General features: G+C 58.9%; 2 protein-coding genes across 5 annotated transcripts; both read right to left on the bottom strand.

The window, feature by feature from the left end:
* Window positions 1–673: 673 nt before the first annotated feature.
* Window positions 674–10969, bottom strand: ARL8A (ARF like GTPase 8A). The gene is made up of 7 exons (XM_012744445.3): window positions 10673–10969; window positions 4693–4773; window positions 4228–4301; window positions 2669–2762; window positions 2408–2475; window positions 2121–2191; window positions 674–1750 (listed from the first exon to the last, which is right to left on the bottom strand). The coding sequence occupies exons 1-7, from the start codon at window positions 10793–10795 to the stop codon at window positions 1701–1703; spliced, it is 561 nt and encodes a 186-aa protein (XP_012599899.1). The 5' UTR covers window positions 10796–10969; the 3' UTR covers window positions 674–1700.
* A 3903-nt stretch (window positions 10970–14872) lies between these two features.
* On the bottom strand, window positions 14873–25886 carry PTPN7 (protein tyrosine phosphatase non-receptor type 7). Of its 4 annotated transcripts, none has more exons than XM_012744443.2 (10): window positions 25710–25886; window positions 23711–23880; window positions 23016–23199; window positions 22655–22739; window positions 21099–21175; window positions 19424–19561; window positions 18758–18868; window positions 17874–18031; window positions 15934–16047; window positions 14873–15049 (listed from the first exon to the last, which is right to left on the bottom strand). In XM_012744443.2, exons 1-10 carry the CDS (start codon window positions 25884–25886, stop codon window positions 14956–14958), a joined length of 1308 nt encoding a protein of 435 aa, XP_012599897.2. In that variant the 3' UTR covers window positions 14873–14955. The 4 variants fall into 4 exon arrangements, with proteins under 4 accessions (XP_012599897.2, XP_012599892.1, XP_012599896.1 ...); XM_012744438.3 differs by lacking the exon at window positions 25710–25886 and adding an exon at window positions 24932–24993 and having other exon boundaries at window positions 23711–23884; XM_012744442.3 differs by lacking the exon at window positions 25710–25886 and adding an exon at window positions 24932–24993 and having other exon boundaries at window positions 22655–22736; window positions 23711–23884.
* Between the last annotated feature and the right edge of the window lie 803 nt (window positions 25887–26689).

The following is a 26689-nucleotide window of genomic DNA, read 5'->3' as shown; positions in this document are numbered from 1 at the left end:
CGCTCTGCAGGGGCCTGCTCCACTTTGCAGGGTGAAGGGGGGCCGAGACTCGGAGGCGGGGCTTGCAACCAAACTGGGTCAAGATGGCCTCGATGTGAGCCGGCGGCCTGGAGGCCCCGCGGCGGCAGCAGCCGTGGGCAGTACGGAGGGAGGCCTGGCTCGGATGGTGGGCAGGGGATGCCAGTGGCACTGCCACCAGCAGAGAGGCAGCTGGAGAGGAAGCCACCAGGACAATCCACAGGCCCCAGGGGAGGGGCCAGGGTGGGGGCAGAGGGCTGGTTCCGGCCCAGCCTGGCTGCAGGGAGGTCTTGGGCTGAGGACTGAAGTGGTTACGAGGAAAGGGACGCTCAGTCCCAGCTCAAACCGGCGTCCAGCCCCCGTCCTTCTGCCTCCACCACCCAAGCCCCTGCAGCGCCCCTGGCAGCTGCCCGCTGAAAGGCGGAACGGGGCGGGAGGAGGCAGCGTGCGGGCCCAGACGCACACACGTGTGGGAGGCTGTTCCGTGCAGCGCCACTGCGTCCTGGGGTGGGCATGTGCCTCGCTCTGAGGGCATGGCCCTCTGCGGCTCTGTGTGCCCGGCGTGCGGGGTGTGCTGGTCCCTGTGGGCCCGCCGGCCGGTCACCCAGCCACTCCGCGCCATCTGCGGGGAAATAACCGGTTCCGTACACCCCCCCAACACAAAATTGGTCATTTATTTTTGTTTGTCGTTGTTATTAGGAGGCAAAAAAATGTACAGTTACAAGAATCATTTTCCAAACAGAGGTTAAATATGAGCTGAAAAGTGTAAAAAAAGGAAGAGGAACATCACTTTACAAATCATTAAATTAAACAAATAAACAAACAGAACCCAAAGAACCAACCCCCCAAGCTGAGTTCTCTCCTTGTGCAACTCTGCAAAATGAAAACAGAAAATGAGGAGGGCCACGGAGGTGGGGGGCCCCGGGGAGGGGCCGGAGCCGGGAGCCAGGAATGGGCGGAAGGGGGTGCGGGGGTGGCGTGGTCTCTGGCACCCGCTGATGCCCGGTGGCCCCGCCAAGGCTGGGAGCAGAGAAGAGGCACCTCCGGAGGCCCCTTCCAGCCTGTGGCGCTCGAGCACAGCAGGGACACGCCAGGCGGGGAGGTGGGGACACACGCAGGACAGGGGTGGCCACCAGTGCCCAGGCTGGTACCTGCCCCAGGTGCCAGCCTCCACCGTCCCTGGCCTGAACTCGCCCCACGCCGGCCGCCGGCGCCTCTTCCGGGCTCCCCCGGCCGCCCCTCCCAGATCCCGGATGGCCCCTGCAGCATCAATGGTTGATTTTAGTCTTTGCTTAAATTAAAAAATTAAAATATATATACATATATATACTGTACACACAGGACGATAACAGAGAGTGCTGAAAGGGGCGCACAGGAGCGGGAGGGCGGGGGCCGCGGGGCCGGGCGTGGGGAGGGACGGCGGGAGGGGGCAGGGTTGGGCGGAGGGACTTCGGCAGAGGGCAGAGTGAGAAGTTGGGGGGCCAGAATGGGGGGCAATTTATTTTACAATAAAAACAGGAGTTCAAACCTCAGCAGAACAGGACTCTGGGATCCCAGAGGGCCCCCCAGCACTGAGTGAGGGGGGTGGGCCTGGGGGGGGGCGACGGGGGTGGGCGGGGAGCTTGGCTTCAGGTTTCGGTGACAACGTCGGGTCCCTGGTCGGAGGGAGGAGGGCCGTAGTCTCAGCTTCTCCGTGACTTTGAGTGCTGAATAAGCCACTGTAGGGTGATGTCTGAGGGGCAAGCGAGTGGGTTACGAGGCCGCCTCGGGCCGGGCGCGCAAGGGCGGCAGAGACGCAGCGGGGCAGGGACCCAGGGCCTCCCACGCTGCCGCCAGACCGGGAAAACAGGGGCCTGAGAATCTCCAGGTCCAGCCGTGGGCTCGCAGAGGCGGGAAGCGAGGCCCGGGATGTGCCCAAGGTCACCCAGCCGTCTGCGGCAGAGCTGGGAGGGTGCTCGGAATCTGGGCCTCCCGGCCGCCTGCTCTACCCGAGAACCAGGGAGCTTTGGGCTTAAAGGACAGTGTGCAACAGGAGCCTTCCAGAGCCACGGACACACCCAGAGGTGTCTGTCCCCTCCCCGCCCTGCCCCAAACCCACGCACCGATGTTGTCCTTCTCCTTGCAGGAGATGGAGTAGCAGCAGATCTCTCGGTCCTGGATGGCAGACAGATTCCTGGGGGGGGCCAGAGTAGACTCTGCTGAGGCTAGACTGCGGGGGGCCTGGGGAGTCTTTCTCACCCAAGGGGGACAGAGGGGAGGGGGAGGCTGCCGGGAAGGTGGGTTCTGCTGCCACCGTGTGGCAAACGCTGGGAACAGCAACGGGCCCCGCCCGCAGGCCTGGCGGCTGGGGAATTGGGGGAGCAGGCAGTATCAGGGCCACCAAACTCACATTTTCTCAATCAGCTCCTTCTCGTCCAGCGCTCCCGGGAGGTCTCGCTTGTTGCCCAGGACTAAGACCTGCGGAGAAGGCAGGGCCAGGGGGAGGTGTCAGGCAGCTGTGCCCAGGTGGTCCGGGGAGTGAGCTGGCCTCCTGGGTCCCCCACTTCCTCTCTCCTCCCCAACAATGCCTGGCTGTCACCTGCCCCCCCCCCCCACACCCGTGACACCCAGGCGAGCCCCCTGCCCCTCCCGCTCCACCGGGCCTGCGGACCGGGATGCCCTGCAGCTGCGGCTTGTCCAGGAGATTGTGGAGCTCGTTCTTGGAGGCCTCGATCTTCTCCTGGTCGGCGGCGTCCACCATGTACCTGGGGGGGAGGTAGGGAGGGGACAGGCACGGTGACCCACAGGCTGCGAGGCAGGAAGGAGGAGCAGGAGAAAGCAGCAAGCCGGTCACCTGGAACTCGGGACCGGCCCAGCCTGGCTCCAGGCACACGCTCAGTGAAAGTTTTCTGAATCCACGGGAGTAAAGAGCTACAGGGACTCTGGGGGCCCGCCACGCTCCTGTCCTCCAAAGCCCTCCTCTGGGGAAACCAGGATTCACGCGGCAAAGTTTGGGCCCCCTGGGATCAGCTGAAAATCCCTCCCGAAGTGACCCACTTATGTTTTCATGGAAAGACTAGATAAGCTTAGAGTGAAAAAAGCAAAGGAAACCCCAGAAAATTTTCTTTTCTTTTTTTTAATCATGTACCATAGTCTATTGTTTCTTCTTTCAGGAAAATGAAACAATCTACTGTTTGGGCACATACATATATGTATAGAAACACATTTTTTTTTTTTTTTTTGAGACAGGGTCTCACTCCGTTACCCAGGCTAGAGTGCTGTGGCGTCAGCCTAGCTCACAGCAACCTCAAACTCCTGGGCTCAAGCAATCCTCCTGCCTCAGCCTCCCAAGTAGCTGGACTACAGGCATGTGCCACCATGCCCAGCTGATTTTTTTCTATATATTTTTAGTTGTCTGGCTAATTTCTTCCTGTTTTTTTAGTAGAGACGGGGTCTTGCTCTTGTTCAGGCTGGTCTCAAACTCCTGAGCTCAAACAATCCTCTCGTCTCGGCCTCCCAGAGTGCTAGGGTTACAGGCGTGAGCCACCAAGCCTGGCCTAGAATAAAATTTTTCAATTTTTAAAAATTATTTAATTTAAAGACGTGGTCTCTCTATGTTGCCCAGGCTGGCCTCGAATTTCTGTAATCCTAGCACTTTGGGAGGCCCAGCTGGGAGGATCAGGAGTTCTAGAGCAGCTTGGGCAACATAGTGAGATCCCACCTCTACAAAAATTAGCCGGGCGTGGTGGCGCATGCCTATAGTCCCAGCTACTCGGGAGGCTGAGGCAGGAGGATCGCTTGAGCCCAGGAGTTTTTGAGGTGCTGTGAGCTAGGCTGACGCCACTGTACTCTTGCTGGGCAACAGAGGGAGACCCTGTCTCAAACAAACAAAAAAATACCCCACAAGGGAAAATAAATCATATACACTATACAAAATTCAAGAACAGTGGTGACTATGGGTTGGGGGAGGCAGAGGGACAAGGAGGAGGAATGCACGGGCACTTCTGGTTGGCCGATGCTCTGGTTCTTAAACTGGGCAGGGGTGTCCAGAGCGCCTATGCTGCAAGAAACAAGCGGCATGCAAACGAAGGCAGGCCGTGCACAGACAGCACGCCTGCCGCCAGTGGAGGACTGTGTCCAAGCCAAGCCCGTGCCTCCGAGGGCCTTGCAGGCAGCAGGGCTGGGGGAGCCGGGTGAGCATGAAGGGTCCCGGCCGCGCCCTGTACTCACACGATGGCGCTCACTCCTCGGCAGTAGCGCTCCCACATGCTGCGGAAACGCGGCTGTCCCCCGATGTCCCAGAGCTGAGCAAGAAGAGCGCGAGATGGCCTCAGCAGCAGGCAGGCACCCGAAACCCACTTGGCTCCCCTGTGCCCCCTCCTGCCCCGCCCTGCCCCCTCGGCCTCCCTGCTGTCTCTCCAGCTCTCCCCTCTCTCCCCACGGCCTTCCGACTCCCCCGGAGTCTTCTTACTCTCTTCTCCCAGCTCCCCTGCAAGGGGACCCAAACCCCTGCTCTCCTTTGGCTTGCAGGGGCTGCAGCGGCTGCCCTCCCCAACACACGCACACACACACACACACACACACACACACACACACACACACACACACACACACAATGCACATGCAAGCACACACATGTACACTCCTCTGCATGCCCCTTGCCTGGGCCTAGAGGTGCAGCCTCCTGCCCCTCACCTTGATGGTCACGTTCCCTTTGGTGATTTTGCGCATGTTGAAACCCACGGTGGGGATCATGTCCTCATTGAACTGTCCTGACTGGAGAGAAGACACAGGATGGGAAAAGCCGCAAAAATCGACAGGACCCCAATCCGCGCCCCCTCCCCAGCCACAGGCCATGCGGCTGCGAGAACAGCGTGGCGGTCAGGCCAGAGCACCTCGACTCCCCATGGGGGGCATCGCAGGGGCCATCTCTCTCTCTCTCTTTTTTTTTTGAGACAGAGTCTCACTCTGCTGCCCGGGCTAGAACGCTGTGGCATCAGCCTAGCTCACAGCAACCTCAAACTCCTGGGCTCAAGCGATCCTCCTGCCTCAGCCTCCCGAGTAGCTGGGACTACAGGCATGCGCCACCATGCCTGACTAATTTTTTCTATATGTTTTTAGTTGGCCAATTAATTTCTTTCTATTTTTAGTAGAGACGGGGTCTCGCTCTTGCTCAGGCTGGTCTCGAACTCCTGATCTTGAGTGATCCTCCCGCCTCGGCCTCCCAGAGTGCTGGGATTACGGGTGTGAGCCGCCTCGCCCGTCTGGGGCCATCTCTTGAATGCCCCTTGCTTTCAAGCAAGGACAGGCCATAACCAGCCTGGGTGTCCCCCTGCCCTGAATCTGGATCCCATGTTCACCAGGCAACCTCAGTCTCTCCACCTGGACGGGGAGGTCCAACCACATCCCTCTGTTGTAACCGAGGCCCTTTCCTGGACTTAGTCTCCAGTGGAGAGGAAGAAGAAGTCACCTCCCAGGAAAAGACCCCCGACAGGTCATGGTCTGATTAGCGGGCAAGGAGATCTCATGGAAAGCAGACATATTTTCAAACTAGTAGTAAATACTCAAGTCAAACTTTTTGCTGCAAAGTGAACAGGCCACCGCCCACAACGCAGCGGATGCCAGGCGACTTCTGGCCTGTCCGCGGTTTTCGTTTATTTGTACTCTACTCTGTCTGTTAAGAAGGAGAATCCACACTCTGTGTTATCTGTTTACTCCTGCGTCTCCCCGCCAGACCGAAAGCTTCCTGGAGAGAGGAACCGCGTCTACAGTAACAGCACCAGCAAGTGTCTGCGGGGTGCTGGCGAGCCAACTGGAATTCCATCTGAAACCCATTTTCTTTTCTTTTTTGTTTTTTTTTTTTTGAGACAGAGTCTCACTCTGTTGCCCAGGCTAGAGTGAGTGCCATGGTGTCAGATTAGCTCACAGCAACCTCAAACTCCTGGGCTCAAGTGATCCTCCTGCCTCAGCCTCCCGAGTAGCTGGGACTACAGGCATGCGCCACCATGCCCGGCTAATTTTTTCTATTTTTAGTGGTTTGCCTAATTTCTTTCTATTTTTAGTAGAGATGAGGTCTCGCTCTTGCTCAGGATGGTCTCCAACTCTTGAGCTCAAGCAATCCTCCCACCTCGGCCTCCCAGAGTGCTAGGATTACAGGCGTGAGCCACCGCGCCTGGCCCCAAAACCCATTTTCAAATTCTAATAATTCTCACTTCTCCCCTCGAAATTGTCTGTAAGATCTCTGGATTGTTCTAAACTAGTCACAGGTTTCAAGTAAGGCCGGTCCCAACTCCCGCCCAGGTCACCTCCATGTTCACACACAGGACAGCTGTGCTTACCACCCCCCAAGCAGGCTCAAGGAGGTGGGGCTCACTTAACCTTTTTTTTTTTTTGAGACAGAGTCTCACTTTGTTGCCCTGGCTAGAGTGAGTGTGGTGTTGTCAGCCTAGCTCACAGCAACCTCAAACTCCTCAGGGCTCAAGCAATCCTCTTGCCTCAGCCACCCGAGTAGCTGGGACCACAGGCATACGCCACCGTGCTCGGCTAATTTTTTCTATATATATATATTTTTAGTTGGTCCATTAGTTTCTTTCTATTTTTAGCAGAGACGGGGTCTCGCTCTTGCTCAGGCTGGTTTTGAACTCCTGACCTTGAGCAATCTGCCCACCTCGGCCTCCCAGAGTGCTAGGATTTACAGGCGTGAGCCACCTCGCCCAGCCTCACTTAACCTTGTATCTGAGTGTGACAGCCCTCGTTCATGTACCACGCCCCTGTCTCCTACCAGGTGGCAGGAATTCTTTGCTTTGGGCCACACGGAGAGGTCAGGGGCTCTGACCATTAGCCAAGGTGTAGGAGATGACTGGCTCTTATTCAGTGCCCACGAGTCCAAGTGAAGACCCCAAGGCCCCAGCTGGGGACAGTGCATAGATTCCCTTTCATCTGCAGGCAGCGCCCACTCAGCAGGGCTCTAGGATGTCGTGAGAACTGAGTACCCACGACTGGTGCCCAGGGGCCAGGCAGAGTAGAGGTTGCTAACCTGGGCTCCACGGCTACGCTTCGGAGATCTCCCGAGTCCCCTGAAACTGCACACCCTCTGCGTGTGCAAAGTTCTGTCTGTACGCACACTTTTCTGGGGAAAGGGTCTATAACTTTTCTCAGAGATTACAAAGGTCCAAGAGCCCCCCAAAGTTAGGGATGACTGAGGAAGAGGGAGAGACCTGGAGGAAGGCTGCTTCTCTCCTGGCTAAGTGGGGAGAACCAGGTGCAATGCAGTTGCCCACATGCCAGCAGGGTGCTGGGGGGGGCACCTGCTGGACTGAAGTCCACATTCTCCTATATGTGCAGATTAAGGACATTGAGGAAGGGAGCTCAGTTCTTTTTTTTTTTTTTTTGAGACAGTATCTCGCTCTGTTGCCTGGGCTAGAGTGCTGTGGCGTCAGCTTAGCTCACAGCAACCTCAAACTCCTGGGCTCAAGCGATCCTCCTGCCTCAGCCTCCCAAATAGCTGGGACTCCAGGCACGTGCCACCATGCCCGGCTAATTTTTTCTATTTTTAGTGGTTTGCCTAATTTCTTTCTATTTTTAGTAGAGATGGGGTCTCGCTCTTGCTCAGGATGGTCTCCAACTCTTGAGCTCAAGCAATCCTCCCACCTCGGCCTCCCAGAGTGCTAGGATTACAGGCGTGGGCCACCGCGCCCGGCCAGGGAGCTCAGTTCTAGTTTATCACTCATTGTTTGGACAAGACATTTTAACCTCTCTGGGCTTCAGGCTTCTTACTGGAAAACGGGGCAGAAGGGGAAAAGCGCTAGGAACCGGTTTGGATACAGTGTGGGCGCCACCACTGCTCTTTGGCAACTAGAAGATCCACAGGCTCCCGAATGAAAGAGAAGCCTAACCTGGCAGCATGTGACCATGGCAAAAGGCAATGCTAGGAGAACCTTCTGGGAGCCAGGCTCCCCTCCCCAGCAGCACCCACGGTTCCTGTTCAGCTGTGCATGGGACTAACACGGAATCTGGTTATGACTTAATTTCCCTGCTAATGCCTCCCTGTCTCACAGTCTCCTCACTTAAGGTTGGAAGTAACCTTAAGTCCTCAAGTCTGACCCTCTCGTCTCAGACTTGAATATCTCTGCCCCATTTCCTCTTGGGTCTGCTCCAACTATCAGAAAGTGTTTTATAATGAGTCAAAATCCATCTTCCTATAACTTCCACCTCTTGTTCCAAAGTCCCGTTCTTCCACAGGACAGTCCTTTAAACTTTTAAATATCTGAAAACGACCCTCTTCTTTCCCCTAGGGCCGAACACCTCCCACTTTTCTAGCATCGCAACTTTCTCAGAACTCAACAAGATCAGTTTTAGGTTCTGAAAAGCACTGTAAAGTCACTATATAATTTCTTTCTAGCTCGCATTAACCTGCTGAGCAGCTAGACACACTAAACTCAATTTCTATTTACAGCCAGACCTCATAGAGTGAGTAAAAAAACCCCAATGAGCAAAGATCTGAGACAAACGGAGACCAAATGCACAGGCAAAGGTAATTCAGAAATTCGGCGGTAGGCATGGGAACAGAGCCCGGGGTTCTGACTCTACTTCTTTCTGGAAGACACTCGGCTGGGATTATGCACGGGGTGGGCAGGAATGCCAGTGCGGTAGTCCTGGACGATCTGAAAACACCGGAGTTACCCGGACACTGGAATCCCAAGGGCCACTCACAAGGGGTGGCTTTCCTTGGGAAGCCTCTTTTTTTAAAAAGGAAATTCAACCTGCTCTTTTAGGATGCGCCAGCTGAAGTGGCAAATTTATTACCAAAAAGGGTAACACATGGGCTGGGGAGGGGTAAGGTTCGCTGTATAGCACAGAAACTCTTGACCCCAGCAGTGGAATCTGGGGCTCTTGGGTTCTGTTCCGACCTGCCATGGCCTCCAACTCTCTGGACATGACAGCTGCCTGGAGCGGGCCCTCCTGTCAAAGGTCAAAGGTTGGCCTCTAGATCTGAAGACCGAGTCCACCTGGGTCCCCGTGGATCCCTGTCCAGGGGGGTAGCTTTAGTAATATTCCATAAGCAGGCCTTCCCTTGGGATAGGAGGCGACACGTAGGCCAAGCCCCAGCAACCTGTTTCTCCTTTTGGCCCTACCCCAGAGACATTTCCCAAACCTATATGCCTCGAAGCCGAGCCACCCAGGCCTGCAGAGCCAGAGAGGAGTCCAGGGCTTGAGGCTGCTTGTGGGAGCCCAAGAGCCCAAGTCAATGTCAACTCTAACCGGCCGGGCTCTAACCCTAGGGGCAGACAGGCAGGCAGGATGCCGGGGCGGAGGTTAGCTGAGAATCCCACTGTGCCAAGAATCCCAGCATCAGCCTGAAGACCCTGCCCTGTCGGATGAGGAGCCAGGAGACTTGGGTCGAGGAAGGGGCAGAGGTCATTTGCAGAGCAAGCCAGTGCCCAGTCACGTGACCACAGGCACCAGCCCCTTCAGCCTTCCATCTGCCCTTGTGCCTCGGGCCCAGTGTCGCTGACATTCCCTCCCTTCTGGGATGCAGAGGCCTGTCCAGGAGGCCCACATCCTGCCGGGTTGGGTTGGGCAACACCGAAGGCAGGTAGAGGGATGAGGCTTGCGGGCCACATTCCTTTGCCGACCTGCCTCATCAGCATTTTTTGGTCAGCACCTGGTCAATTCACAGTTCTCAGAAACCCTAGCCGTGGGACCGGGGCCAGGTCCCTGGACAACCCCAACCCCTGTCCCATGCTGCCTGCAACCACAAGCTGGTCCCGCCCCGCTAGGAAAGGCAGGCCGCAGCCATTACTGCAGCCTCAGCTCACACCCAGGGAGCTCATCTTCCCTTTTTTTTGAGAGAGAGATTGATTTTAACTCCTTCCCCACCACTTCCCTGGCGCTGAAAGGCTCGTACACCCCCCACCCTGTCCTGGCCGCCCAGACCTCAGAGCCACTGCCACCCCGTCCCCAGCGGCGGAGCCCCTTACAACTCCTCTCTGGTCCAAGGCGCCTCCTCCTGCAACTTGGGAGCCAGGCGGAGACTCCAGCCTCCCTGCAGGATGCCATCCTCCCCGGACACGGCTCCGCGCTGCGGGTCCCGCACAGGCTCGGGGAGGAGGAGTCTGGGCTCCGGCCAGGGACCTCAGCTGACTCCTCCACCCCAGGGGATACCGCCCCTTCCTCAGCAGGGCCCGGGCTTCCTCTTCCGGCAGGAAGGGGTTAAGCCCTCAGGGTGGGGCTGGGTTTGCCCAGGCCCCCTCCCCACGCCGCTCGGCCGCCCCGTCCCGTGACCCTCTCTCTCCGCTCGGGGCGGGAAAGCCCGGGCACTTTCGCCCCGTCATGCCCCTGCGCGGGGGCCAGAGGGGCCTGCGGGGGTCCCTGCCGCCTCAAGACCCCCCGGTGCCGCCGGCCCCGGGGCACCAGCCCTGTGTCTGTGAGCCCTCTCCTTCGCCCCCGGCGGTGCCATCCGCGCCCAGGCGCGAGAGCGGGTGGCGGCCGCCCGGGCCCCCACGGCCGCGCTAGGCCCCAAGCGCCCAGGGCCGGCTCCTCCCCCGCCCGGTGCCCGGCTGTGCCCGGCCGTGCCCGGCCGTGCCCGGCCATGCCAGGCGGCGACCCCGGCTCGCTAGGGCGCGGCGCGGGCGGAGACAGGCCAGACCCGCGCCCCGCTGCCGGCGCCCCGTACCGCGATCACGTTGACGAAGGTGGTCTTGCCGGAGTACTGCAGCCCGACCAGCGTGAGCTCCATCTCCTCCTTCCAGAACAGGGCCTTGAACCAGTCCAGCAGCTTGTTGAACAAAGCGATCATGGTCGCTGCCGCCGGCCCCGCCCGGTGCCGGTGCCCGCCGCCCTCGTTGCCCTCGCCTTGCGCCCGGCGCGGCCCCTCCCCGGTGCGGCCGGTCCCGCTGCTCGGTGCGGGCGGAGGCTGGAGAGCAGCGGCCGACGACTCGCTGCCCCCGATCCGCTCGCCGATGGGTGTGGCTTCAGCGCCCTCCTCCTCCTCCTCCTCCTCCTCCTCCTCCGCCGGCGCCGCCGCCGCCCTCCAGCGCGGCCGGGCCGCGTCCCGCTCGCAGCGCGCTCCTCCCTCGCCCGGGCGGGGGCGGCCGGCGCCCGCGGGTGGGGTGGGCGGGCACCCCGCGGGCTCCAGGGCTAGGGGTTGACTGCCGGCTGGCGTCCAGGGGCGCCTGGGGAACAGGGTCTAGTTTACTTTCCCCCTCGTCCCCGGCTGCCTCGCCCTGGCTGGCACCCCGTTTGTTAAAGGGTGGTGGCGGGCTCGAGGTGGGCGAGAACCCGGGAAACGGGAACATTTCCAGCTGAAGAAGGTGGGCCACCCAGTTTCCCCGACAGGGAGGCGAGCTCTGCGAGAGGGAGGCAAACGGAGGCCTTTTGTTTCCTGAACCCCCCGCGTCTGAGCACCCTTGGGGATGAGCCCCATCCCTTTAAAAGGTGCCCAGCAGAGAGTCACAACCGTGTGGGGTTTTTTAATACTCCGGGTCTTGTTTAGTTGACCACAATTTACCTGGACCACCTGCTTAGGAAGCCCCTGGCCCGAAGCGAGAGAGATGCTTGAGCTTGATGCTGATTCTCACTAGCATCGCCATGACACTGAAACACGTAAAACCCTCGTGGGGGATTTCTGGAGAACCTTTGTTGCCCTGCTGTGGTGAAAAGCAAAGTTTTCTTCAAGAGGAAAACCCATAGGTCGGGCACAGTGGTTCACGCCTGTAATCCCGGCACTCTGGGAGGCCGAGGCAGGAGGATCGCTCAAGGTCAGGACTTCGAAACCAGCAAGAGTGAAACCTGTCTCTACTATAAATAGAAAGAAATTAATTGGCCAGCTAAAAATATACGAAAAAAAATTAGCCGGGCATGGTGGCGCATGCCTGTAGTCCCAGCAACTCGGGAGGCTGAGGCAGGAGGATTGCTTCAGCCCAGGAGTTTGAGGTTGCTGTGAGCTAGGCTGATGCCACGGCACTCACTCTAGCCTGGGCAACAGAGTGAGACTCTGTCTCAAAAAAAAAAAAAAAAAAAAAAAGCAAAAGGAAAAAGAGGAGAAGCGACAGTGGGCAGTGTAGGGCCTGCGGAGATGCCATGCTCCCCCACTCTTCCCCCCTCCCTTGCAGAAGCTGATCACCCCAGCTCACTGTACCCCACTAGTCCCAGGCTTCAGGGCAGTCCCCCCCCTATGTTGGATGCTCCTTAGGATGGGTTTCCAAGTGTCCAAGTGTGCTCACACACAGTCAAAAGGTGAGTAAACTATCACTATCAACCATAGCTGTCAAATCTATCCAAGACTTAACCCCAAATCATCAGACAGTGGCCAAAGTGGAGGAATCACAAGGTCCTGGACTAGCAGAATATTCTGGTTTATTAAGCACCACCTTTCCAGTCGGTGTCTTTTATATAAGTCCCTCTTTAGTTTCTAAGGTGCATACTATGGTCTGAATGTTTGTGTCCGCCCAAAATTCACATGCTGAAATCCTAATCTCCAAGGTGATGGTATTAGGAGGTGATTAGGTCATGAGGGCCGAGCCTTCATGAATGGGATTAGTGGCCTTATATAAAGAGGGGAGGGGGAGAGAGAGAGAGAGAGAGAGAGAGAGAGAGAGAGAGAGAGAACAACACTAGCTCATGTAAGGACAGAGACAAGACTCTGTGCCTATGAGCCAGAAAGTGGTCCTAACCAGACTGTGAATCTGCAGGGGCCTTGATCTTAGACTTCCCAGCCTCCAGAACTATGAGCAATCCATTTCTGTTGTTTATGAAGCCACCCAGTTGATGGTACTGTATTTCGTTATGGAGGCCTGAGTGGACTGTGACAATACACCCCTGTCTCACTTCCTACATTGATTTCAGTTTCACTTTGATTGGTGTCCCTGGAAGTGCTAGAAAAGTGCATATCCCAGAGGTAAAGATTTGCAGCCTGTTCCTTGTCTAGCAGCTTTTTTTTTTTTTTGAGACAGAGTCTCACATTGTTGCCCAGGCTAGAGTGAGTGCCGTGGCGTCAGCCTAGCTCACAGCAACCTCCAACTCCTGGGCTCAAGTGATCCTCCTGCCTCAGCCTCCCGAGTAGCTGGGACTACAGGCATGTGCCACCATGCCCGGCTAATTTTTTCTATATATATTAGTTGGCCAATTAATTTCTTTCTAGTTATAGTAGAGACGGGGTCTCGCTCTTGCTCAGGCAGGTTTTGAACTCCTGACCTCGAGCAATCTGCCCGCCTCGGCCTCCCAGAGTGCTAGGATGACAGGCGTGAGCCACCGCGCCCGGCCTGTCTAGCAGCTTTTACTCTATTGCTGCAAAGAGGCCTCAGAGGCCTGAGATGAAGATGGAGAGAAGCAATGAATCGGCCATCCAAGAAGTCTTTATTTTCCCACTTGGTTACTTGTGCGGAGCTTGTCCCCTCTGAGCTCAGAAACAGGCCTGGGGTGACAGTGCCAGGGAGGGGAGCCCGTGGGGCTATGCAGTGGCTTCCCTCCAGACTGGGGCTGAGCTCAGGGCAGGATCAGGCACTTGAGGGCCCTCCACTTCGCCTCACAGGCACAGATGGGGTGTCTCTCACAGGCCCTAAGAAGGTGGAGGTGCAGGTGGGCCCATGCCCGGGGTTAGAAGGAGGAGAAGGAGCTCCTCAGTAAGGCTGAGCAGAAGACAGCCACCCTCGGCTCGCACTGCATGTTCTTCAGCTGCCGTCCAGGACTCAGCTCCCTGGGGGCCTCCACGGAGAACTGGCATCAGCCGAGGCGGGTATCGGGGTTGGGGTGCCAGGTGAAAGGGTGCCTTACCCTCACCCCCATCTCAGAATGGGCCGCCCCTCTCGGATTCAAGGAGGATGAATCCTGGGGTTACAGGTCAGCCCTGAGATAGACCTGGTGTCCCCTGGAAATTGTGTTGCTGAATGAGGGGGGTTAGGTCTCTGGGGCCAATGGTGAGGGGTCCTGGTTCAGTTGCGCCTCCATGTCTGCATGCAGTGGTTATGACCAGGCTGCTTTTGGAAAGAGCCGAGCTCCCAGGTGTACTCTGCAAATGCAGGCTGTGAAGGGTGGTGGTGGGGTTGGGTGTCTAAAATCAGACTGTGCTCTCCGTCTCCTCTCCTCTCCTCTTTCTTTGGCACTTCCTGCGTGCCAAGGGTATCATTCGAGGTCATGGAAGCAAAGCAGAGAATGCTGGTCCCCCCTGGAGAGTAGCTGGGGTGAGTGGCTGGCAACTGCAGAGTCGGGGGCCGCTCTCTGGGCCTCTGAGCAGTCCCCACACAGCCCCTCTTGCAGAAGTTCCAACTGCCAGGCCTGGCTGCCTCTGTGGCCTGCTCTCAGCACACATGGGTGGAGACAGCGGTAATCTCAGTCCTTGTGCTCTTTGATAGGGGAGGGGTCCGGCCCTCACACCTGTGGGGTGGGGGGCAGGGAGTCACTGCTAGGACGCTGAGACTTTGAGGTCAGGACCAGACTTTTCCCTGCTCTTGCATCTGGCCTGTGCTTGGGCTGGGCCCAGTTGGAGGATGATCTTGGAATTATTCTCTTGCCGGTCCCAGGAAGGGAGACAGCTGGACTGGCGTCCAGGGACTTCTCTGATTGCCTTCCCTCACCGCAGCAAAGCACTCAATGTCCATGCTCCAGATGAGGAAACGGAGGCCCACAAACAGCATATTTGAGGAGACCAGGATGCCCGGGCTGCTTTGTTTGTCTGTTGTAAGTTCCATCTTTAAGTTCAGAGAGACACGGTGGGGGATGTCCCCCTGTGGTCCATTTGGGGCCACTAGAGGAAGCAGAGGAGTGGTCGGTGGTGAAGACTGGAGCCTGGCCCCTCGTCCTTGCTGAGGCGGCTGCCTGAGACTGTGAGCGGCCCTAGGCTGGCACTCCTGCCCCACGCCCAGCCAGGGGGTGCCCGGATCACACGACCCGCTTTCCCCGGACCCACCTTCCCAGGCCTGAGGTGGGGTTGGCCCCTGGGCTGGGGGAGGGTGGCAGGGGTCAGGGGCCGGGTTCCCCGGGCAGCTGGGCCGCGTACAGGGCCAGCGTGTGGTGCAGGAACTGGTACTGCTCTGCGGTCTGGATCATGCCCCCTCTGCAAGGAGAGACACGCAGGGATGAGTGAAGGGGGCTCAGGGCGCTCGCCCAACGGCTCGGCGCAAACGGCCTCATGGTTCTGTTGGGAAGTCCTGACTCTCTGCAAGAACACGCCAACTTCTTCACATATGTTCATCCTTTCTACTTCCTCCTCCTCCTCCTCCTTGCTGCCCCTCCGGTCTCCCCTTCGAGGGGAGCCCTCGGCCCCTAACTCAAAGCTGAGCCCCGTGGCTGGGCGTGTGAAGGGGAGACGCTTGGTCTCCCCGGACCCCCTCAGCTCCTGGGGCAAAACCAGACTCCGATCTCTCCGGTTGGGCCAGGAGTATCCATGAGCCGCAAGTTTCCCTCTTTCCACTAATCTTAAAAATAAAAGTAATGATTCTATGCATTTGTATAGTGGTGCTTATTTCCCAGGCACTTTCCTATAAGTTACTTCATTGCTTCTGACAGTTCTCTGGGGCAGGGGCTGTCATCTCTCTCTCGATAAGGAAATAGGGGCCCAGAGAAATACAGTGACAGCTCAGTGAGACACAAGGCAGAATTCGAACCCGGATCCCGTCTCTAAACCCAGTGAGCTTCTGTGCACTGCTTGTGACTGCCTGGAACCAAACATTGCCAGTTTTTGTCTGCGTAGGGAATTTGGAGGAAAAAAAAGATTGAAGGCTCAGGGTAGATCCATAGGGTGGCATGTTCAATTCCAGGCCTCCAAGCCAAAATTTCAGATAGAGATCCTCTCCTGGGTGTTAGTTGCAATCAGCAGGGCCCCTCCCTGTCTCCCAGGAGTGAGTGCACGGTGGCGACCTGCCTGGCTGTGCTCCGAGGCCCAGAGGCGCCAACGCCACCTGTTACTGTTGCTGGTTTTGTTTCCATCCAAGGACCCACCTGTCTAGCCGCAGTTGGCACACGATGCCCAGAATGTCCACTTCCCCTCGGGCCTTCAGCTGTTGGCAGCCGATCCGGGTCGCGATGAAGCAGCCAGTCCGGCCGATCCCTGCACTGGATATAGCCAGGGAGGGGACGGGGAGGTCACAGGAGACCAGGGGACATGGGAGCTAGGCCCCAAACTATGGAGGAAGAAGTGGGACCTAAAAGTGCTCTGTTTGGGGGCGCAGGGCTCTGGGAGTGGAGGGAGGTAGCAATTCAGATTCCAGATTCCAGCCTCCTCCCCCCGGGAGTCCCTGCTGGAGGCAGGTTACAACTGGCGCCTCACCTAAGCCTCTTGCAGGCCACCCTCTGGTCCCTGTGGACATTCTGATGATCTCTCTTCTGCTTAGTGGTCTACAGCGGTTTCCAACTGACAGTCCCCGACTCTTGTACTTGCTGGCCTCTTGAGCCCCCGTTATCTCACCATGACTTCCTTCCCAGCCCGGACCCACCTCCCATGCTGCCAGCGCTCAGCCCATCTCCCACCTCTGTCCCTCCCACGGCCACCTCCTCTCCGCTCCGCCCTATCTTGCTCTTTCTTCATTTCACAACCCTCCCAGGCCTCCCCTCCTTCTAACAGAAGCCAGCAGTGACCTGCTAGCATTTATGTCCCAGTGCCACCCGTGGGTGGGTTCGGGCGCCTCCCTGTCTGTACTTTGCCTCTGCGTTCTGTTTCATTTAGGACGTCCGCTCCCACATGGCCTCCTTGTTTTAGGCCTGGCCCCCTGCACCACCCCAATCCACTTTTCACTCGGTAGCCAAAGCATTCTTCCAAAATGGCGACTCTAAGTGTCTTAGCCGGTTCCTCCTCATCTGGCCTCATTTGCCTTCCAGACTCATCTAGCACCATTTCATTATCCCACACGGGACCTCCAGGCCCAGCCTCCGACTCTGCTCCCCGCAATGGAGCGATTTTATTTTTATTTATTTGTTTTTTTTGAAACAGAGTCTCGCTTTGTTGCCCAGGCTAGAGTGAGTGCCGTGGCGTCAGCCTAGCTCACACCAACCTCAAACTCCTGGGCTCAAGTGAGCCTCCTGCCTCAGCCTCCCGAGTAGCTGGGACCACAGGCACGCGCCACCATGCCTGGCTAATTTTTTCTCTATATATACATTAGTTGGCCAATTAATTACTTTCTATTTATAGTGGAGATGAGGTCTCGCTCTTACTCAGGCTGGTTTGGAACTCCTGACCTCGAGCAATCCACCCGCCTTGGCCTCCCAGAGTGCTAGGATTGTAGGCGTGAGCCACCACGCCCGGCCATGAAGCGATTTTTAAAACTTCTTCTCTGGGCCTTTGCACATGCTGTTCCACCTGCCTGGAATGCCTTACCTCTTCCCTCCTCACTTGGCTCATCCACCTGTCAGGCGTCAGGTTGGCTTAGACGTCCTTTCTCTTGGGAACTTTCTCTGGCCTAAGTCTGCGTTAGGTGACCTGTTCTGTGTTCCCCCACAGTCCCCCCATGATAACACTCATCACGTTATGTTGTGTTTAATTGTTTAACCCGCCGTCATTCCCAGCAGGCTGTGAACCTGGCAGGGAAGAGACCAAACTGTTTTGTTCACAGCCGTCTCCTTCGAGTCTGACACCGTGCCTGACAATAATAGGCTTTCAGTAAATGTTTGTTGAACGAATACACGAGTTCCCCAACAGCAGGTATTCACGTGTGTGTCTCCCCCGGCAGACTGGGAGCTTCCTGATCTTCCTCCCACCCATCTCTCTGGATTGCCCCTGAGTGTCCAGCTCGGAGGTACAGGTTCTGCACAAAGGAGGTAAGGGGAGCGCTTGCCGGAATGGCCTTGAGGTTCCTGTCCAAGGAAGAGCTAGGCCCGCCCGGTGCTGTTCTGCTCGGACCCTTCCCAGGAGAGAGCCGGTGGCGGGGGAGGGAGGCGCCGCGTACCTGCAGTGCACCACGATGGGCCTGGTGTGGGAAGACGCCTCTGGGCTCTCCTCCACCTCCGCCACCAGCCGCAGCAGGGGGCCGGCGGATTCCGGGGTCTGGTGGTCCGGCCAGGCCGAGAAAAGGACGTGCTTTACTGACCGGCACTCCTCCTGGTGCTGCGGTGGAGACAAGGCGTGAGAATCAGGGCCAGCCTGGGCGGGGGCGCGGCCCACCGTCTTCTTTGGTGCCCGAGGGGGGCGCCGGCTGGAGTTATTATCCTGCGGGGGAGTCATTGGCTCGAAGGAGGCAAGGTGGGCTCTTTTCCTGCTCATCGTACTCCACCACCGCCCCCTCCGAGATGCTGGGAAGGAGCGTTGTCCTGGGAGAGGGGAAGGACCCAAGTTCAAGTCCTAGCTCTGCCTCTACCTAGCACATGACTTTGGACAACGCCCTTGACCTCGTTTTCTTCGCCTAGAAAATGGGGACGGTGAGATCTCACTGGTGTGCCTCCCAGGATGCTGGGAGGAGAATGAGTTGACTGAGAAATGCTCTGAAAAATGTGAAACGCTGTACAACCACAGGAGGCATTTTTAAAGCGCTTTGACACGGGTTACTATGCACCTATTCCAACCACGCATTCCTTCAGCACGGCTCCTGGACCCTCCTCTCCTCCTTGGGCCGTCCAGCAGTTTCTGCGGGCTCCGCCCTATTGGACTAGAGGCTCCCTCAGGACGGTGCCCAGGCTTCTCTTTCTTCCATGGCTTAAAATGATCTTTTAGGTGTGGGTTTAAGAGGGTTTCCATGCGTGAACCCCTGGCTCCCACTGAAGACTGGGCCAGGCTTCCTGAGATGCCGGGGCGGCCCAGCTTCCCCGCGGGCGCGCCTGGCGCCAGGGCGGGTACCTGGATGGTGAGCTGCCGCACGGTGTATTCTGGATGCTCCTTCAGCTCCTGGACGCGCAGCCGGAAGGGTCCGTAGGTTTCCTCTTCGGTCGGCCAGTAGTGGACGCATTTCTAGGAGGGAGGAGCCGGGAGTTAGAAGCGGGGCGTCTGTCATCTGGAGCAGGGGCCAGGGCAGCATAGAGGGGGGTGGTATGACCCCCCCCCATTGGCCACCCCCACTGTGGGGGGCAGCAACTGGGGCCTGGCCCTCCTGAGCTTGCCTAGCCCACAGCAACCTCAGACTCCTGGGCTGAAGCAATCCTCCTGCCTCAGCCTCCCGAGTAGCTGGGACTACAGGCATGCGCCACCATGCCCGGCTAATTTTTCTATATATTTTTAGTTGTCCTGCTAATTTCTTTCTATTTTTAAGTAGAGACGGGGCCTCGCTCTTGCTCAGGCTGGTCTCGAACTCCTGAGCTCAAGGAATCCTCCCACCTCGGCCTCCCAGAGTGGTGGGATTACAGGCGTGAGCCACCGCGCCCAGCCAAGGGACCTTTCTGAGGGACGTGAGCTGGGACCGGCTGTCAGGACAGCCCCTGGTCCTGACTGCCCTGCCCAGGCACGTGCCGATGTGTGCACACGGCACAGCCCTTCCTAGGTCCGCAGGCACCGGGCTCTGCCTCCTACCTCCTTGCCCTCTCGGAGCTGAGTGAGCATTACGATGACGGACACTTCCTCTTGCCACACCATCTCCCAGAAGTCGGACACGGTGTTGGGCATGGGGCCTTGCGTGGCAATGTAGACCTTCTCCTGCCCGTCGTGGCCCTGGAGAGGTGGCAGCACAGGAGAAGGGTGGGAAGCAGTGAAATCAGAGCTCGGGGAGGTCCCAGACTCTGCGGGTGCTGGGATGAGGCTTCAGGGAACACACACACACACACACACACACACGCAGGCACACACACACACGCACACACACGCAGGCACACGTATGCACGGACACACACGTCCGGAAGCCACATGGTGGGAAGGATACGGGTCCTGGAGTGAGGAGCAGATCCCTGTTCCTAGCCGTGCCACTGTAAGCTAGCTCCCTAGCTTCTGTAAGCCTCAGTTTTCTCACCTGTAAATCGGGCATAATAGTGTCTATCTTGTAGCAATGTATAATAGTGTGGATTAAATGCAACAAGATATGTTGAGAGTCTAGCATATAGCAAGTGCTCTATAAATGTTTGTTCCCTTCCTCTCCTGCTGCTTTCTTCTCGCACAAATTACCAAAGCAGCGCATGATATTTGTTGAGAATGACGTTTCACTTTTGCACGTTCTACCCGTTTAGTGGCACAATGTAGCGCCCTCTCTGCAACCGGTCTCTCCTCTCTCCAGGGTCCTCAGCTGCCTGCCCCTCAAGGCGCAGGTGGAAGCAGGCCCGCCCACCGGGTCTGGGCCAGCACGCGGGAGGATGGAAGCTCCGGTTTCCCTGCTGCCCTCGCTGGCAGCTTCTCTCTCCTCTGCGGCCCTGGCTGCTGCTCTGGCCGCTCTGAGCGTTAGGGAGCGCTGCCCTTCCGCTGCCTGGGGCCGACAGCGAGAGCAGCGGGGCTGGAGAGCCCACTTCCCTGGAGCTTCCTACAGCTTGACATCAGTCAGGCGTCCCCACGAAGGAGGGGCTGCTTGAGGGGAGGTTAAGGTAAGGGGGAGGGGCAGGGGAGGTCCCGTTAGTGCTGGCATTGGCCCTGCACATTTCAGGAGCGATTAGCCCTCAGGAAGCTGGAGATTGGGCTCCGCAATGCTAACTTCCTGCTCAGTTTAGACTGTTGAAATGGATATGGTGATAGGGTAGGTTAAGGAGACTTGGTGGTCTCTTCAGATGTATGTTTTTTTTTTATTTTTATTTTATTTTATTATTTTTTAGAGACAGGGTCTTGCTGTGTCACCCAGGCTGGAGTGCAGTGGCAGGATCATAGCTCACTGTAACCTTGAACTCCGGGCTCAAGCGATCCTCCCACCTCAGCCTCCCCAGTAGCTGGGACTACGGGCACGTGCCACCACACCCCACCTCTTCAAATATTTTTAATATCTGCTCTTTTCCCCCTTTTCTTTATCTGTCTATCTACGTATTTACGTATCTATTTATCAATAAGACAAGCTGACCCACTGTGAGCTGCTCTGTTTTCTAGGCTGGTGTCTTGGGGGCTGTCCAGTGTCCAGCCCAGCTGGACAGGGCGGTGGCCTCAGTGAGCTGAAGCAAGCAGGAGGGAAGCCGGGGCACCTGACCCCAGCGGCGGCTGGAAGTCCCTCTCAGACACCTTCACACACGGCCCCACCCCACGCCCTTCCCCGCACCGCCACTGCGGCCCGGACGCTCACTCGGATGTAGTTGGCGTTGATGTAGTCTCCCTCCTCCTGGCTCTGTGCCCGGCCCAGACAGACGCGGCTCTGGGGATCTAGGAAGTAAGCATCAGTGGAGGTCAGAGGTCAAAGGGTGACCAAAGCGTGTGGAGTCCAGCAGTGTCAGAAAGAGGAGAGTCCCTGTGCTCATCGCAGTCCCTTGTGTAGAGCAGGGAGCCTGATACCCGGTGAGTTATGTTATGTGTGGACAATAGGGAGCCACAGAATGTTTTTGAGCGGGAGAGTGACATGACCAAAGTGATAATCTGGGAAGGTTAACGGAGTGGTGGCGTGCAGGATGGACTAGAGAGGGAAGGGGGTGGAGCAGCAGAGCCCAAGCGGGAAGATATAATGCTCTAGCCTTGAGCGCAGTGGGGGTTTAGAATAGGACTGAGCCAGTGGGAATGGAACGAGAGATGCTGTAGAGGAAGACTCTTTTGCTGACAGTGAGTATGGGATTCAGGTGAGCGACTCGCCTGAGATCTCGCAGCAGTGAAGTGGGACTAGACTCAGATTTCTCGTGCCATTATGGCCTCTGGGGGTGGGGCAGGGAGGTATTTCTCCAAATCCAATCCAATCGGGGGGTGAAGAAGTTGGCTTGTGGGGCAAGGAGAGGAGACTGTCGCTCTCCCCGTGCCAGCCTGGTTGTGGACAGAGGGTGCCCCACGGGCTCCCAGGCAGAAGGACGTCTCCCCGCTGTGGCGGCTGCAGGACGGACTGGAATAAGGCGGAGAGCAAGGGCCACTCCTCCCACAGCCTGGGTGCGTGCCAACAGCCCCTGCTCTGCACGTGCAGGTGGAGGGCCTGCCGGAGGGTCAGCAGGAGGCAGGACCAGTGTGCTCGGCTGGGCTGTCGCCTGGACTGGGAGTCACCGGAGGGGTTAGCCCAGCAGGGCTGCTCAGGTGGGAGGGAGGAGGGGGGGAGAGGCTCCAAGGGCCCCCAGGTCATCTCGGAATTGGAAGGTGCTAGCCCTGGGCCTGTCAGCTTGTAAGGCCGTCCCCCTACAGCCCAGGGTCCTGCGCCGGGGCCTGTCACTGCTCTCTCACTGCTGCTGCCTGGCCTCTGTCTGACTGTCTCCTCGCCCTCCCTCCTGGTGCTGTCTCTTCCGCACAAGCCCTTGCTGGGCATTCCCCGTAGGGGAGGAAGACAAGGAAGAAGGTTTGTGCAACTAGCTCTGTGACCCGGGATGAGTGATTCAACTTCTCTGTGCTTTAGTTCGCTCACTTATAAAATGTGCGTAATAATACCATAGTATCAACATCATGGGATCACTCTGAGAAGTGAGTTAATTTAAAGGATTTAGAGCCATGCCTGGCCCATGCTTGCCCTTTGCAGACGGCGAGCATCTGCAAAGGTTGCTGTTGCTGCGGTTACTGCTCCTTCTTCCCCGGCCGGGCGTGCTGTGGGATTTCTCCAAGGAAAGGAGATGCACCAAGTAAGGTGGCCCTTTCCCGCTGAGCCGTGCATCCTGCCTTCTGAAGTTCTCCGGCCCCGGGACAGTGCCCGCCTCCCTCCAGCCCAGCTGCAGTTCTTACTTGGCAAGATGGTCTTGTATCGGTCCTTGGAGGCATGGCCGGGGATATCCAGGTCTTCGGGGCTGACAAAGTTTGAAGGGATCTTCTGGCAGGGGGAGGATATGAGTGAACAGTTGATACCCTTTTCCCAGCTCCTCTTTCCCCTTGAACCCTTTCCCCGTACGGCTGGGCCTGGCCATTCCTTCTTGGCATGAGTGTGCCGGCCTGGATGGGGTTGGGGGCAGAAGGGAAAGCCCGGGGACGGCTCCCTCCCCTGGGCCCCACAGTTCTCTTTCCTAAGGAGCCCATGGTGCCCAGGATAGAACGGGGCCAGCTGGCTGCCTCTGATACAGACAGACCCCGAGGGGACCCGAGTTCTTACCAAGAATTCCTCCTCCAGCTGCTTGGGGCTGGGCGGCTGGTGTTGCAGAGCCCAGCGGGTGAGGGGGTGTCCGGCTGTGCGTAGAAAGTGCAGGGTGACCTCCCGCGGCGTGTTCACGGAGCAGATGGGCTCCACGGCCCCCAGGGACCGCACGTCCAGCACCAGAGCCACGTTGGAGCCCCGCCTGTGGGCGCAGCCACCCAGAGCCCAGTGAGCACCCAGCAGTGTTTGCTGTCTTACGAGTGTCATCGTCACAAGGCACATCTAAGGAGGCAGTTCCTTGTCTTTCCCTGGACCCAGGGAATTCATGGGTTCAGGCCCCTCCTGCCTCCTCTGCTCCTGTTGTCAGCCTGCACAGCCCAGCTTTGAACCCGGCTGCCCCTTCCAGCGGCCACCTCTTCCCACCCTGGCCCCGAGGCCCCGACCTGCTTCCAGCACCAAGCAGGCCGCTGGCCGTGCCCCGGGACTGCGCAATGCAGCCGGGGATTTGGGGAGCAGGCTCAGGGCTGACATGAAACTCTGAGCCTCAGACGTGCAAGGGACATGCAAATGAGCACCACTGGTTTCCTCTCCAGATTGGAGTCAACAACCCTGGGCCGTCTGGGCTGTCAGAGCTGGAGGTGCAGCTGGAGGGGACGGAGTAGCCGAGCGGGGGCTCGGGGCTGGGCAGGCCCCTCCCCTGGGAAAGTTCTCACCTCTCCTGCAGCCGCACGTGCTTCTTGGCCGGCGCTTTGGCGGGCGGAGGCTGGGTCATGGCTGCCCCCGAAGGCGAGGTCGGCGGCTGTGCTCTGGAGCGCCCCCCACGGGCCTGGACCATGCTGGGCTGGGGTGCTGGGCCGAGGGGAGGCTCACTCAGCCATGAGCTCTGCCTGCAAGACAGGGCCCTGCACGCTGACCTCCGGCCTGCCTGCCAGGCCGGCTTTCTGCTCCGTGTTCACTGGGGGTGTCTTCTGCTCCCCAAGAAGTGGCCTCATTGCCACTCTGGGAAGGACAGGGGCTCTTTGGTTGGACCCAGGAGAGCGGGCAACCTGGGGTTAGAGTGAGGGCAGGATGCAGGGGAGAGATGTGGATGAGGATAGGAAGGAAGGAAGGAGGAAGAGGACAGGGGAGAGACAGGCAAGAGACCAAAGTGCACGGGGCTCGGAGCTGGGGTCCGAGTGAGAAAAGGCCAGGGAGGAAATATAAAATTCGTGTTCGATAGAGGAGGCAGCTCATGGAAACTCCACGGAGCTGACCAGTGGGCCTTCTCCCGAAGGAGGAATTGGGGGCGTCCAGCAGCGTTGGGTCTAGCTGGGGACCCCGACATGCCAGGCTGCGGGCCCCCAGCAGGGCCCTCTCCTAGCTGCTGGCGGTTCCACTCCCAAGTTCGTTTATGGCTCCTGGGGTCTCTGTCCAGGGAGGTAGGCTGGGGGTGTTTCCTTCCTCCTCCTGCCCATCCCCCGTCTCCCGCCGCGTAACCGTCACAGGAAATGGCCTCACCAAGCCCTGAGCGACAGTGCATGGTGGGGCGACAGCTAGGGCGCCCGAGGGGGCACGGAGGTGGTGGGACCCTCTCCCCTGGGGTGGGGCGGTCCCCATGTCCCAGAGCTAGGGTCATGGTGGCCGGGGCGGAGGGGCTGTCAGAGTCCCCAAGCCCACAGGAAGAGGTGAGGGGACAGGGCGGGCCCCGGGGCAGGTGTGGGTGGTAGCGATCCTTCTGCAGCGGGCAGAGGGCCCTTTAGCCTCTGCTGTCCTTGCGGCTCCCCGTGGCTTCCCCGTCCTTCCGGCCTCGGGGGCATCAGGTCGGCCGGCCGGCACCCATACCCCGGCCAGGCACCGTGGCCCCAACTCACCCTCCCCGGAGATACCCTCCCATCTCCCCGAAGTTCGCACCACCCTGGGGCCACGGGACTGCTGCCCCCCCTTCAGGTACTTACTGCAGCAGGTGTGGCCCCCAGGCTGCCTCTTGCCAGCTGTGTGTCTGTCTGTCGGTCTGTCTTTGAGGGCTGAGAAGGCTCCAGGAAGCCAGTTTCCTCCCTCCGCCCCTCCTCACTGCCACCCACGCACACCCCAGCTGCACGCTGCCCTCCTGTGTCTGCCGCTGCCGCCGCCAGGGGTCGGATGCCTCCTGCCCGTGCCCCTCGGGGGGCCCCAGGCCCTGGGGCCTGGGAGTGGGCGAGGGGCTGGGCCTTCGCCGACCACCCGGGGTTCCCCCAGCTTCCAAACTCCCCTCTCCCCTGCTGTGTGTCTCCTCTGGGTCCTCGTCACGCCCAGCCTCTGCCCACATGCGGGGCAGTGCCCAGCTGACCCCGGCTGCATGACGTCCCACAGACGGCCTCAGGTTCCCCTGCCCAGCCCGACCTTGGCCAGCCAGAGACTAACTTCCACTTCTCTGCTTCTGTTCCAGAGTGCCCTCCCTGGGCGCCCCTGCAGCTTCAAGCCTGGGGAGCTCATGGCCAAGTACAGGCCGTGTCCCCCCAGGGCTGGCGTGGTGCAGACTGGGGTGGGGACAGGAGGAGGACAGAGTCCATGCCCCACCAGGAGAAGGAGAGGCCCCGGGCTACGCTTCAGCTCTCAGCTGCCTCTGGCCCCAGCGCAGGCCGGCCCACGGGGAGGCCGTTCTCAGAGACAACTTGTGCGGGAGCCCGAGGGGCTTCCCCGGGGTCCCCAGCCACCTCTAGACCTCCTCCCAGCACGTCCACTCAGGAGACTTACAGATGGTGGACAGTCTCCGGCCCTCACACCAGGAGGCTCCCATGTCCTCTTCGCTGTTGGGGTGCCGGGATGCCTGGGGCCTGGGGAGTGGACCCCGAGTCCAAGACTCCTCCGCTCCCCCCCACCCCTGCCTGGCCTCTGTAGGCCCCGTGCTGGCCAGCGGCCCAGCCGGTTCATGCTCCCTGCACCTCTCCTTCTACCCTGTAACATTCCAAACACCCTTCCCTTCCCTGCCCGGCCCCCAGCGCACACACTCTGAGTCTTCTTTCTTCCTCCCACTTCCCTGATTCAGCTGTCAAACGATGACAGCAAAAAAGACTGATGTACAATAGGCACAGGGGTAGGCACGCCGGAGGGGGTGGTGGGGAGGGGGCTGGCCTTCTGCCGGCCCAGGGGGGAGGAGGGGGGAGGTGAAGAGCAAGGATGCCCCTTTGGGGCTCAGGAGGCTCCCAGCAGCTGCGCTTGCGCTTGGCGCTTGGCGGTGGGCACAGCGACTGGAGCCCCTCCAGGGCCAGCTGATCCTGGCTCCCTCCTCCCTGTGGCCTGCGCTCCCCGGGGAGGGGGTGGGCTTCCCTGAGGAGGAGGCTGCTTAGAGCTGGGGAAGTGCTTGGCTCTGGTGCCAGGATGGAGGGGAGCAGGAGCCTGGGGAAGCGGACACGCTTGTGGGCAGTGACCCCAGGCTGGCCCCAGCCTCACCCCCCAACACCAGCTGGGGCCCGGGGGCATTGGAAAGAGGGCCACCGCCTCTGGGGCACGCTGTCGATCGCTATCAAGAACAGGAAGCTAGGATACCACAGGGGTGGGGAGAGGAAGTGGGCGAAGCCCTCCCCACCCGGGTCTGCCCAGCGGCCCCAGGTTTCCAGGGTCCGAGCCCCGCTGGCTGTGAGCACAGCCCTTGCCCCTCGGGCTGGGGCCCGGCGGTGGCTCCACAGCTGGAAGATGAGCTCGTGGGCAGGGAGCGAGGCTGCTGGGAGCTGGAA

This window comes from Microcebus murinus, chromosome 23 (genome assembly GCF_040939455.1).
Source record: "Microcebus murinus isolate Inina chromosome 23, M.murinus_Inina_mat1.0, whole genome shotgun sequence".
NCBI classification, from domain to species: Eukaryota; Metazoa; Chordata; class Mammalia; order Primates; family Cheirogaleidae; genus Microcebus; species Microcebus murinus.
This window is presented reverse-complemented; position numbering and strand designations above follow the sequence as displayed.